The following is a 13,095-nucleotide window of genomic DNA, read 5'->3' on the forward strand; positions in this document are numbered from 1 at the left end:
AAAATAGCAACAAAACTGAGACGAAAACAATGATGAAAAAGTGTCAAAAATGTCACAAGAAATTGACAAGAAATTGACGAAAAAATGACAAAAATGTGACCAAAAAATGACAAAAATGTGACCAAAAAATTACCAAAAAATGACAAAAATGTGACAAAATGTGACAAAAAAATTACAAAAATATTACAAAAATGTGTTAAAAATTTGACAAAAAAATGAAAAAAATGTAACAAAAAATGACAAAAAAGTGACAAAAAATTGATAAGAAATTGATGAAAAAATGAAAAAAATGTGACAAAAAATGACCAAAAAAATGAAAAAAATGGAAAAAATGTGTTAAAAATTTGACCAAAAAATTAAAAAAATGTGACAAAAAATGACAAAAAAGTTACAAAAATGAGTTGAATACCCAACAAAAAAATGATGGAAAAAAAATCTGATGATGTGAGGAAACAGATCCTCTCGGTTCAGGCGGGAGTTAAGAGGTTAAGATTAGCAAAACACATGGACATGGACTAATTCACTTCTTCCTTTGAAGCTTTAATAGAAATGTAGTGGAGTAGAAAGTGTTATATTTATCTCTCAAGTGCAGTGGAGTAAAAATAGAAAGTTCTCCACAAAAATACGACTCAAGTAAAGAACAGATCCTCAGATACTCTACTTAAGTGCAGTACTGCAGTAAATTACACACTCACAGTTCTAGACAAAATAATACAAGCATTTTCACTTAAGACTGGGGTTAACCTCTCTTTGCTTTTTTTTGTTATGGTCACATTTTGGCTTGATCACAGGCACACGCATTAAAAACATGACATGACCTTGACCAAAACATTTCCCAGTAAACTGCGTTCATGTGGCGAAAGTGGCTGTGAGCCAGAATACATTTAGTATTTTCTTATTCTTTACAAAGTCCTGCTTTTGAACAGACACTAAAGCAGGTGTGGAGCTGATCAGGCGAGGAAAACATAAGGAGCAACGTCTACAGGAAATAGTGCCAAGATTAGCTCTGACTGAATGAAATATAAAGGTCGTGCATGGATGTCCTGCCTTTGAGCAGCAGAGCCGCAGGTGACTGAGGCCCCGCCCACTGAAGCTCCGGCCACAGACCCACGTTACAAAGAAAATGACTCTTATTTATTGGCCTATGATCAACTTTATCTTTCAAAGATCAATATCAGGCTGTTATAATAAAACTGCCACACGTCTGTTTGAAACTTCTCTTCCACATGATTGTGTCGGTGCTTCAGTCGTGTTTATGAGAAGTCACAATAATGAAGTTTGTCCACAAGAGGTCAGTGTTCAGACAGAATGAAACAACTCAGAGACTTCGAAGCTTACGACACTTTTTTGCAAGGAAAGCCTCAAAGTGTTACAAGGCTTCACTCGCCCATCACTACTCTTAATCCAATGATGCAAACGATAAGGTGAAGGTGATGTACTAATTTTTTCACATTTTCAAACCGATGAAAGGGTCCAGTTAAGCCCAAACTCTTTCCTGACTTTCTCAATCCATTCCCAACGTCCAGATTCTGCACAAAGATGTTTCAAAGTTCAAAGCTTTCTGGGAGCCGTCCAGGTGCTCGTGCTATTGCTAAAAGTAACTCGTTTTTCTGTGTCGGTAACAAGGACTGCCTGGTTTGTTGACGGACGCCTCGAGTGAAGCTTTATTTGTAGATAAAGTCAGATGAGTTCAGCCTGAGATGGTTTGATGCAGAAGAGGAACAGTGGACACATGTGTAGGAGGAGTTTAGGGGGAAGAACGTCGGGAAGAGTTCGTCAGAGTTGGAGCAGAAGACGACATGACAACAGCCTCCTAAAAGTACCGGCTTTTTCTCATCAAAGTTTGATGTGACGGACCAAAATAACTGACAGCAGCAGGGAACATATGTCCAGGCTTAAAGTCTTTCTACACTCACTGTGTGCCCGGGTTTGGAGCCGAGTGTGAAGGAGAATGAAGAAGAAATCATCAACCGAAAACATTGTCTTGGATCTTTAAGCATTTTTTAAAGAACCGGCATTTTGCTTTTTGCCTGTATGTGGTAATAAACTCATTATCACTATTTGACACTTTAGAACAGGGGTAGGCAACGTCAGGCCCGGGGGCCAAATTCGGCCCTCCAGCATAAAACCTTTGGCCCCCAAGAGAATTTTGAAGAAACATGTATTGATAAATCAGAGACCAAATACGTGAAAAGGACTCTAAAATGTGGAAAATACGGTCAATATTTCCCAGCAAAAGAGCCGATTAGGTCATACATTATGTGCAAAACTTATATTTGTAGAAAAAAGGTGCTTTACTTGGGCTACAATTGTGTGTTTCGGCCCTTGGTGCTTTGGCAATGAAGAAAATCGGCCCTCCATGACATAAACTTGCCTCCCCCTGCTTTAGAAAATGCAGTATTGATCTAAAACAGATGAAATAAAATATACTGTACAGTAGTACCACTCACTCTCTCAAGTTATTGTCAACTTCTTCCTACTCCCTTTGAGCAGCACTAAAGCTTCTCATAATTTCTGTAAATTATACTATTATACTGTTGCTCAAATAAACCTAACTATTTCGCACAACAACTTTAAAAAATGTTGGGGGTCGTAGATGGTACTGTGGAATTATTGTGGAGATATTTCAGTCATTTTGTTTTTAACCTTGGTATGTTTAACCCCTTAACTCTCGCCATAACTGAGTGCATATTCTCCAGTTCAGCTTTACCCAAATCCATAAAGTCGCAGCCTATAGCCCGGGGGTCAAGAGGTTAAATGTGAATAGAAATAGAACCTTCAACATTGAAAACAGAGTGGCAGATCGATAAACAACATTGCAGACTTGCCTCTTAGAAAACAAACAAATGGTTAAAAGGGAAAACACATTGTAGCCCATTAAAAAAACATGTGTTAAAGTTAGATTCCAAAGGACAAGAGTGTCAGGAAATACTACACTCTCAACCTCAAAGTCAGAACTATTATTATCACAATGAACTTCATCCCCGACACAGAGATCGATGCTCTGTCCGTTTTAACCTTCACATCTACAGTACTCACAGGTTCTCTGCTGTTTTCACTGAGAGAAACCACAACAAACTCTCTGGACTCCCCTCTTCAGTTCTGTCGAAGTGTGTGATGCAAATTAGCTTTACGGCTTCAGAACAAAACAGCGAGTAGTGGTGAAAGACGTGGCCACTTTCATGTCTGAATTCCTCTCTGTGCGAGGTGAGAAGAGGAGGGAGGAGGGAGATTTCCTGAGGGACTGAAGTGTTTCTGAGTCTCAGGGGCTTCGAAGGACGTGATGATGAAGGAGCCAAGGACAAGTTTGGAAGAGGCGTGACGGTTTTATCAAACACCAGAAACTAAAGCAGGGACTGAACAAAACAGGACAAGTGTTGTTCAGGCAGTGAAGAAAAAAAGAACATTAATTATGACATGGGTGGAAGCAAGTTGATGCTTTTTTATCCTCAAACACTAAAATCCGTGCATGTTTAATTGCTTACGATTTGCACATTTTCATCTAGAATCAAATCAACATTTTCTACAGATGGAAATGTTCATGTCAGTTGATACAAACAACACATGAACACTTATTCATATAAATCTCATGGAAATAGTAAAACAGCAGTCTGTTTTGTTGTTGTTCCACTGTTCCCTGGTTTGGGGCGCGGCCCACGAGTTGGAGATCCCTGTTTTAGAGCAATGGTTCTCAACTGGTGGGTCAGGGAATATGGGTAAGGAAAGCGTTTCTCTTTGGTCCTCATGGTGGGGAGCTGACACCCCCTGGTGGCCAGGGGTGACTCCGAAAGACACTTTGTCAAACTGATTCCAATGGAAACTTTGCACCTTTCAAACACTGCATAAAAGAGTTATAGTATTTTCAATATAATATGACCCCTGTGAAAACACTGGGCTGAGTATCTTTTTCTTAAACACGCTGGTTTTTGTGCAGGATTAAAAATGTAACCCTATGGCTCTGGAGCACTTTGGAGGCTCGTAGCCCGTCCGCCCCCGCCCTCCAAGCTAATCTGCCCATGCATGATTAGCAGCAAGAAAAATAAATATCACAGCAATAAGTGAAGTTACTTCACAATGTGGTTATAAGGAGGTGACATCTGCAACACAGCTTCATAAATGGCTAACACGCAAGCTAACACGCAAGCTAACACGCAAGCTAACACACAAACTAACACACAATGCTGATGACACTGTGGTGTATATTCATGGGAAAACTGTTAAAGTATGTGTTGAAGTATGTGTTGATTTTAATGCTGTTTTTGGGGAAATGTATTATTCTGTATTAGTATTTTTATGACTTTGTTGACATCAGTCTGCCCAGGGACTACAGGTGGAAATTAGCGCAAGTGCTATAACCTGGTACAATGCATCTCTCCCTTTGAGGTTAATGTATATTGTACACTGTCCCTGCTCAAATAAATAAATAAACTAAACTAAACTAAACAAGCTAGCACTAACATGCAAACACGCAAGCTAACACGCGTTTGGATTGACTCACAACTCTGTCCTGGCCGCTCCATCAGCTGTTTACATTATGGGACTCGCGTTGGTTATAAAAGTGAATCCACTTTGATTCTGGTGAAGGTTCACAAACATCCATCAGTGACAGTCACAGAAAAACAATATTTTGGTGAAAGTCGCCGAATCCCAGAAAGAAATTCCAATTTCTGGTGAGTGGCCTCTTCTTTAGAAAGGTTGAATAAAGTCTGTCCTCTCGTAGCCAAATGCCCTTTTTTTTCTCCATGACATTATCGTTAGGTAAGAAAAAAGAACAGGCGTGTCCAGAGTAGGTTAGAAAGAGCTCCTTCATCACATCTTTCAGTGCATGACATCTGTTCAGACGCTCAGCGGGTGTGTCTGTTTTCTCCGCAGGGGAAGTGCTGACCTGGAAGTACCTTTTTTTTCCTCCCTTTATTTATTTCTTACAACGGAAATAATGAAAAAGCTGTTTTATAAATTAAAATCAGGCCATACGGCTTTACATTACAGACGTCGGGCTCTTCCTGTTCCTGACACTATGACATAATAAACGCCCAAAGAGCAGGATTCAGGAGGATTACTGAGAACTGTGTGAATGAAGCCTAAAAATCACTCTGGGGGTGTTTGTGATAAGGAAGTAGCAGAACAATATTTTTAAAAGCTCCAAAAAGTCGATTTTGCATGATATAGGACCTTTAATTCTCAGGGTTCAGTGGTTGGCATTCATTGTATCACTGTCATATGTTGAATAAGTATTGATCATGTCGTGTTAGAAAGTACAGAATAACGTTGTTACTATGACCATGTCCTATCTAGACTTTTATTAAAGATCTTCCTCCTTGACAAGGCCACGCCCCCTAGGAGGACATTTCAAATACGTAAACTGTTTTTTTGCAATGATTTCTAAAGTTTTGTTCAATCCAAAGTTGTGTTTTGAATCGAATCAAGCAGCGTTTTAGTCCAACTGCACAATAACCCGCTGTATCCTTCCACTTTCCCCCTAACCTCATTACGAGCGAGCGCTAATCACATCTGCCCCGTGTTCCCTCTTCATCATCTCCGTCGTCTCGCTTTGTCAAATCGTATAAAACCGATTCCCCGGATCACGGAGCGCTCGTGTCCGTCTCCTCCTGCAGATGGTGACAGCGCTGGGCTTCCTGCTTCTTCTTTTAAATCTTGATTCATCTCAAATTTGTGTGGCAAGTTTGACAGTAAAATGTTTTTTTTTTCCTGTACGAGGTGTTCGTCTCTAAGCAACAAAAAAGGAAACTGAAAAAGTGACTGCGCCGCTGAAGTAAACTGTGATCAATTTCAATTCAGATTTTTTATCACACGCAGCCTTATGGAAATAATTAATCGGAATTAGTCGAAAAAAGTCCAGGACCTACTAAAATATGCATAATATTTTCAGAGATTAGAATATTCGTATATACTTTAAAGGGACTATACGGAGTTTAAAAATGTTAAAATTATTTATACCATGGTCTGGGTGAATACTCGATTCTGATTGGCTGGTGGGCGCTAACAAGCGTGCATTATTTTGGTGTAACCGCACACGTAGTCCGGTAGTTAAATCACTGGGATATCACTCCGCTGTGGGCATCGCCATAGCAACGCATGACACAGCTGAACCAGATAAACACGTAATTAGTGACTGACAGGAACGTATGAGATGGATTTTGTTTAATTTCAACGTTTTTGGCCAAAACAAAATGTTTGATAAATGTTTGTAGAGGAGAGTGAGCAGCTAGGTTAGCTACTGTTAATAACATATGAGCTTTACATTTCTATTGAAAACGGTTAAGGCTATTCATTATTCTCAGGCGTACATAAAATGATCTCTGCATTTAAACATATTTGTCTGGATTAGTAAAGTCAAACATAAAAGTTTCAGTTGGTGTGAGCGACTCCACCACAGCTGTTTCCATAAACAGTTGAGCTCGTTGAGCTAGCTAGCTAGCTTCAGGTTAAACAGCGTAAAAGTGAAATAACTCCTGCCCACGAGTGCCGCATATCGGTGTTTACTTCCACGGAAAAGTGTTTCCGGGTTAGTCCTGTTGTGTTGTGATTCTGTGCTGATGTTGTGTCGTTGAGCCTGACTGAGATCCTCGTAATAGCTGCGGAGAATGACTCGCTCTGAGACCAGCCTTCAGTGACCGGCTAATAACCCACAGAATATAGTCCTGTAGTCTGGCATATTTAGTGAGTTTAGTCAATGAAACAAATATTTATTATAAATGTTACGTTTGTGGAACCCTGGTATAAGCGGATTAAACAACGAGGAGCCGCATTAGACGGTTATAATGCACTCGGCTGCGCGTCGTGGTGTTCTTGACTCCGCGTCGTGCATTATAACCGTCTAATGCGGCTCCTCGTTGTTTAATCCTTACGTATTTTCCTCCCCCTACATGTTCCTCCATGTCCTAATGTGTAGAATGAGCCCAGACCTGTTCACCACAACTGCCTCTAAAATCCTGCACAGTCACTCAGAAAGTTGTTCATTCGGGTCTAAAGTGCCGTCATGCACGAGCTTAATGTAGAGGGTGCAGTTACACGTAAGACCTGAGGTGGCAGTAGTGAGTATAAAATGACTAACTTGCATTTAGTCTCTTTAAGTGGAAATTCTGCTCAAAACATGAAGTTACAGGTGACTCTGCCGCGGCCTGTGTTCTTTCTCTTGTGTCGTTTTTGGACTTTCTCCTGAACGATATTTTTTTATAGACATTATTTCAATTCAAATAAAATAACATAGGTGTCGAAAAAGCAGGTATCATTAAAGTAGTGGTGTCAGAAGAAAAAACAACAGCACCCAGCCCTAGTGGAATGTGGAACACTCAAACGCTTTCATCATCCAGATCAAACGTTTCTCATCTTTTTTTTCTTCTTCTTACCGTTGTCTAAACAGGAAAGTCCCGCTGAGATTAGGAATCTCGTTTCAGGGAGTCCTTTCCACAGAGGGGAACCTACTGTACATGTTTTTTGTGGTAGGGGAAACTTACGCAGACACGTGGAGAACATGCAAACTCCACACAGAAAGGACCAGTCCTGGTGGGAATCGAACCCGGACCTTCTAACTGTGAAGCACGAGCCCTGTCCACTGCACGAATAGATACAGACGGCATCTCTGGCATCGCCCATATATGGTCATTTTTGAAAACAGTTAAGGGGGAAAACAATTTTGAAAAAATGAAAATTTTCTCTAATTATTCAAAAACTACTGTAACAAATGCTGAATTATGAATATAGTTTCTACTAAATAAAGACATGGGGAGGAGCAAAGTGGTTCAACAGCCCATAAATACATGAATAACGGAGAATGCTAACTTGATGCTACATGTTAGCATCGGGCTAATGCTAACGGTTAGCTAGCGCTTGCTACAACTGCTGTTTTTTCACTTCTATTGCACAATCTGCTGTGAGAAAATATCCATATGGGCCCGATTTACACTTGACTTTATTTGTATGTGATAAATAAGTTGATATTCCACCAGAAAATGGCAAAAAAGAGGGAAAAGTGTGTTTCTCTAAAGATTCTATTTTCCCCCTCGGCGAAGCCACGCCCCCTTCTATGACGAGATGCCCCCTTCTATGACGAGATGCCGTCTGTACCTATACAGCTGTAAAAAGACTTTGGTGTGACCTTCGCGTGAGCCGCCATGTTGTGGTCACAGCGCCCCCTGCTGACACTCACCCCAGCCGAAGCGCCCCCTCTCCTTCTCCTGAACCCGGGCTTTCTGGATGTTCCCGTGCGCCGCCTCCCGCTCGGCCAGTTTGGACTGAAACGACCGCTTCACGTACGTCGAGGCGGGCGGGGCCGGCGCCGTCTCCGTGGTGACGACATGCCCCAGTTCGTCTGACGTGAGGTTATAGGAGGCGTCTGTGGCCACCTGCGACAGAACAGAGAAGTTAGGCTCTTTTACTGTGCATCATTATACTTATAATACATTTAATTATAGAGCAGGCGGCTGGGCTTCTATCTACACTGCATTTTCTTTAACTGAATTTACAGTAAATAAAGCACATCTACCAAACAAACAAACAAACAAACAAACACATTTCATGCCCAAACACAATATTCCATAGATGTCTTTATCATTTAAATCAAGAAGTTTAAAGGGATATTTCAGGATTTTTGACATAGGGCCTCATTTCCTAGTTATCCAGAGTGTTGCTGATTTCTGGAGATATTTTTTTGTTGTAATTCATGCAGTTCTTATATTTGAAGAGTTACGTGGCACTAGGCTAGTGCAAGGCTAGTGCATTTCTATGGTATCAGCTAGCCTGCATTAAAAACAGTGTGACCCGCTCCACAGAGCACCTGAGGCAAATCACTTATAACACCAGACTAACCATATAAATGTCTGTGTCCATAGAATAATGTTTGGAATAAAACTGACCTGCATCACATAAACGATCGCATTTTGAGGGACTATTTTCTCGCAGATCACTCCGCCGCTGTGTAGCTTATACAACCACGAAGCTGATGCTGCTCAAATATAAGTTATTTTATATGAAAATGGTTAAAATTACTCTATGGACACAGACATTTATATGGTTAGTCTGGTGTTATAAGTGGTTCTGTGCTCTGTGGAGCGGGTCACACTGTTTTTAATGCAGGCTAGCTGATACCATAGAAATGCACTAGCCTTGCATTAGCCTAGCGCCACGAAACTCTTCAAATATAAGAACTGCATGAATTACAAAAAAAATATCTCCAGAAATCAGCAACACTCTGGATAACTAGGAAATGTCAAAAATCATGAAATATCCCTTTAAGTTATAAATGATGAAAGAAGATCTCATAGATTGTTGTGGAGGTTTGGTGGCAGAACAGGGGTTAGCACTCCCGGTCCCGGGTTCAATTCCCACCTGGACGGGTTCTTTCTGTGGAGTTTGCGTGTTCTCCCCGTGTCTGTGCAGGTTTCCTCTACCACTAAAAACATGTACAATAGGCCCGGATGTTTTAGAGTGTGTTTGAGAGGGCACATGGGGGACGACAGATGGAAATTAGTCCAGTGTGGCTTTTTCATTAACTCGCACTCTCCCCAAATAAACCAATAAATACATGAACAAAACCTTGATCTGTGTTTCTTGTATCTTACAGCAGCTACCTATGCTATTAGATACAAGAAACACAGATCTAGGAGTTCGGGCTGGGCGATAAGGACAGCAATCAATATCTCAACATTTTTGGCAACTTTCTGAATAACGATGATGAAGAAACCATCAAAATTACACAATAATGTGCTGCAAACATCTTACCTTGCATTATTTTGTCACTGTCAAACTTTTTCCACTTTTTTCTCCTATTTTTACTCCATATCTTGCCTAATTTTTCCCCACATTTTCCCACAGATTTTTCCAATTTATTTTTTATTTTTTTTGTTTACATTTTTTAAAAAACATTTCCCCCATTTTTTTCAAATATTTTCCAATGTCCCCATACCTTTCTCATTTTTCTTTTGCTATTTTTTCACATATTATTCCTGTTTTTTTCTCACATTTTTCTGCATATTTATCCTATTTTTTTGTCAATTATATATATATATATATATATTTTAATTTTTACCCCAATTTTCAATTTCTTTTCCCGCCTTTCTTGAAATTAGAGATAAACTCAATATTGTAAATTTGCATGTCTTCCACAGAGCAATTACAATCCTATCTTGTAGCCAGTCCAGTATATTGCCCACCTCTAATGATAATGTATCTGATGTATCTGGATGTATCCGAGTTAAAGCAGAGCCGTGTCTCACCTCCACCTTCTCCTCGTCCCCCTCGGGTTTGTCTTCCACGGGCAGGGACAGCGAGTCGGGCCGGGCGGGGATGGCGGAGTTCTCCAGCGCCATGGTCGGGTGGCGTCGGCCTCCTCCGGATTAGCGGCTCGTGTCGGTGACCTTGCTCCCTACGGCGATGTGAGCTGCAGTCCAGGGCCTATCGATCGCAGCATTTGTTTGCCCGAACGAAGCCTGAGAAAGAGAGGACACCGAGGTCACGCGGACGATTGATTAACAAACCGCCTTCGCTGAGAGAGTTCAGGTTTTTATCCATTATGAGTCATAGACATGGCAACCAGGGCACAAAAACAGACCCATAACTCCAGAAAACTCCACTAAACTCTTTGTTTTAGTACCTGATGAAAAGACTAAGTAGAGCTAGCTAAACAGATGACACCTTTTGGAATGCTAGCCAAAGGTCAATCAGGGTTCAAGGGTGAAAACAAACCAACTCCTCCACAAATGCTTTAACAAAATGGTAAATTATGGATGTATTTTCCACCAAACAAAGCTACAGAAACATGGAGAGGAGTAAAGTGTGTTAACGGTTCAAAAATATACAAAAAAAGGTGAATGCTAACCATAAGGCTAGCGTTAGCCTTCATGCTAAATGCTAACGACTAGATTTGAGAGCAGGTTTTTCACTTCTAGGACAATCTGCTTAATTTTCTAATGTAAGAATGAGACACAGCGTTGATATTGACTTGACTTATTTGTGTGGAATAGTTGTGTTTTTAGTCACACGGAAAACATCTAAAAAGCTAACAAGAAAACAAGGTAACAGGTTCCTCCTCGGCTGATCTTCGTTATTGTCTTTATCTGCAGAGAGCCCACAATGAATAGATTTCAGATCATGCCGCTTAGCATCATGGGATTAGCAGCAATAATAAACTAATGGAGATTTTTAAAAGGTAACACTGGAGTTATTGTTCACATTAAAACACTTGGACACTACAACTTCCGGAATAAGCCGAATGCCATCTCAGGGCGCCCGTTGCATTATAGGTAATGGCATTTCTGTTGGCTACCAAGCAATATTGCTAGTTAGCATAAAGCATTGAAGAAAGCTCTGATTTGGATGTAGATTTCTGAATGTAAATCCCAATTTTGTTCCTTTTAAAAATGAACTGATGTCCTTTTATAAGTCTCTTAAAATTCTAGAATGTAAAAGTGCCTTAAAACTATGTGAAGAATTATCTGTATATGTGAGCTAATGCCCTGATGTTTTTGTAACAAATGTTTATTTTATTGTTTATTTTTTTGTTTATTTTTTGATGCTGCTTAGATTTTCATGCACAGCAGTCATATGTATTGCTTTTTGATTAAGATACATTGTCAATTGACTTTGCAATAAAATAAATAAATAAAAGGTTTTGTGATGATGGCTAATGCTAATGCTAACGGCTATAGGACAAATACAGTGAACAGGCTAACGCTAACTGTCCACATAAGTGAGGATCGAACGCTGCTTCTCCTTGTTCTATGGTTTTGACTTTCAAGAATGTCACATATAGAAAATATTGATCCGCTTTGACGTCTGCCTTCCATCTGCCCAAAGAGATCAGCACTGACGCACAGAACGAAGGACTAGACGACAACTAAGGGTAATTGTAGCTGTAATTGTACTAAGTTACTGTAGTATCCTATAAACCGAGCTAGAGGTTAATGTATTTCTGAAGCAAATGGGTGAGTCTGAACCACCCAGTCCTTAACGAACTGAATGAAAACTAATCAGGAAGATCAGCCGTTTGAATTTAATAGCCCCGTAAATCTGCATTATTCTGACAATTTTATGGCCGGCTCAAATGAGCACAGCGCCGGGCGGCGAACGGGGAGCAACAATTGTCTTCAAAACGAGGGCTTGCAAGAAATTGATCGCGGCTGAATCAAAAAATCAGTTTAAACGGTGTCTTCAATAATGTAAGTAATATAATGTCTAGGGATGCACTGATACGAGTAAGAGTACTTTGATTTAAGTACAAGGCATTTTCTTCAACAGACTTTTTGAAGTGAATAGACGGTTTATAGATTGACTTTTTCACAGCAGATTGGTTTGTAATTAGTTAATTTACACATTTACATTTCCTTGAGTAAAGTAGGCGACACTTTTAAGAGAAGTTCTATCAGAATTGAACAGATGCCATTTTGTTTTTTATTCAATATTATTTACATTTTTTTGCACTGTCCATTATCATGTCCAAAAGCTCCTCAATGCTTGTGCTTTATTCATTTATGTATTTTTATTTAACAATAGTATTGAGATGTTACTTATTACTGCAGATAAATGGTCTCTTTTCAGCTCTGTGTGATTTTCTCGTGTGTTTATAGAAACTTATCCAGTAGCTTCAGCATTTTCATTCGTTTTCACTCAATATAAACATGCTGTATCTCTTTAATTTGGATTTTCTGAGGACTTTTTAGTCGCTGGGTTCGTTTTTCAGATGAATAAACCCCTGGGCATAAAACGGCGTAAGAATCTGCAGAACTCTTAGCCGCGACTTAGCGGCTAGTTAGCGACATTAGCAACGTTAGCCTGTATGTTGTAAACACTGCAGACGCTGCAGCACTAAAAACATTTAGCTCTGGTTAAATCCAGCACAGACTCTGATTTAGGGAGTGTCGTCTGTAATAAAGTCAGATCTATGTGAAATATTGGATTTACACTAAATAATTCTCCAGTTTGTTGCTTCTTCTCTCCTCAGTGGAGCTGCGTCCTGTAGGAAGAGGGTTTCTGGTATTGGGACCTGATGAATGAGTATGAGTATGAGTATGAGTACAAGCATGTGGTATCGGCCCGATACCCAATACAGTTATCGGTTAATCGGTAGCAGTGTATCCC

The 13,095-nt window shown here is 40.0% G+C and overlaps 1 protein-coding gene and 1 long non-coding RNA gene across 2 annotated transcripts in view; one reads left to right on the forward strand and one right to left on the reverse strand.

The window, feature by feature from the left end:
- LOC306966348 overlaps window positions 1-13,095 on the forward strand; it is a 235,599-nt gene that overhangs the window by 108,813 nt on the left and 113,691 nt on the right. The gene's annotated exons all lie outside the window — the stretch shown is intronic.
- kcnj9 (potassium inwardly rectifying channel subfamily J member 9) overlaps window positions 1-13,095 on the reverse strand; it is a 46,192-nt gene that overhangs the window by 24,044 nt on the left and 9,053 nt on the right. The window contains exons 2-3 of the mRNA XM_079561030.1: window positions 10,236-10,448; window positions 8,171-8,366 (exon numbers count right to left, since the gene is read on the reverse strand). Coding sequence (XP_079417156.1) covers window positions 8,171-8,366; window positions 10,236-10,328 — 289 coding nt within the window. The 5' untranslated portion in view covers window positions 10,329-10,448. The remainder of the gene's footprint in view (window positions 1-8,170; window positions 8,367-10,235; window positions 10,449-13,095) is intronic.

Source organism: Gobius niger (assembly GCF_951799975.1).
Source record: "Gobius niger genome assembly, chromosome: 8".
NCBI lineage: Eukaryota > Metazoa > Chordata > Actinopteri > Gobiiformes > Gobiidae > Gobius > Gobius niger.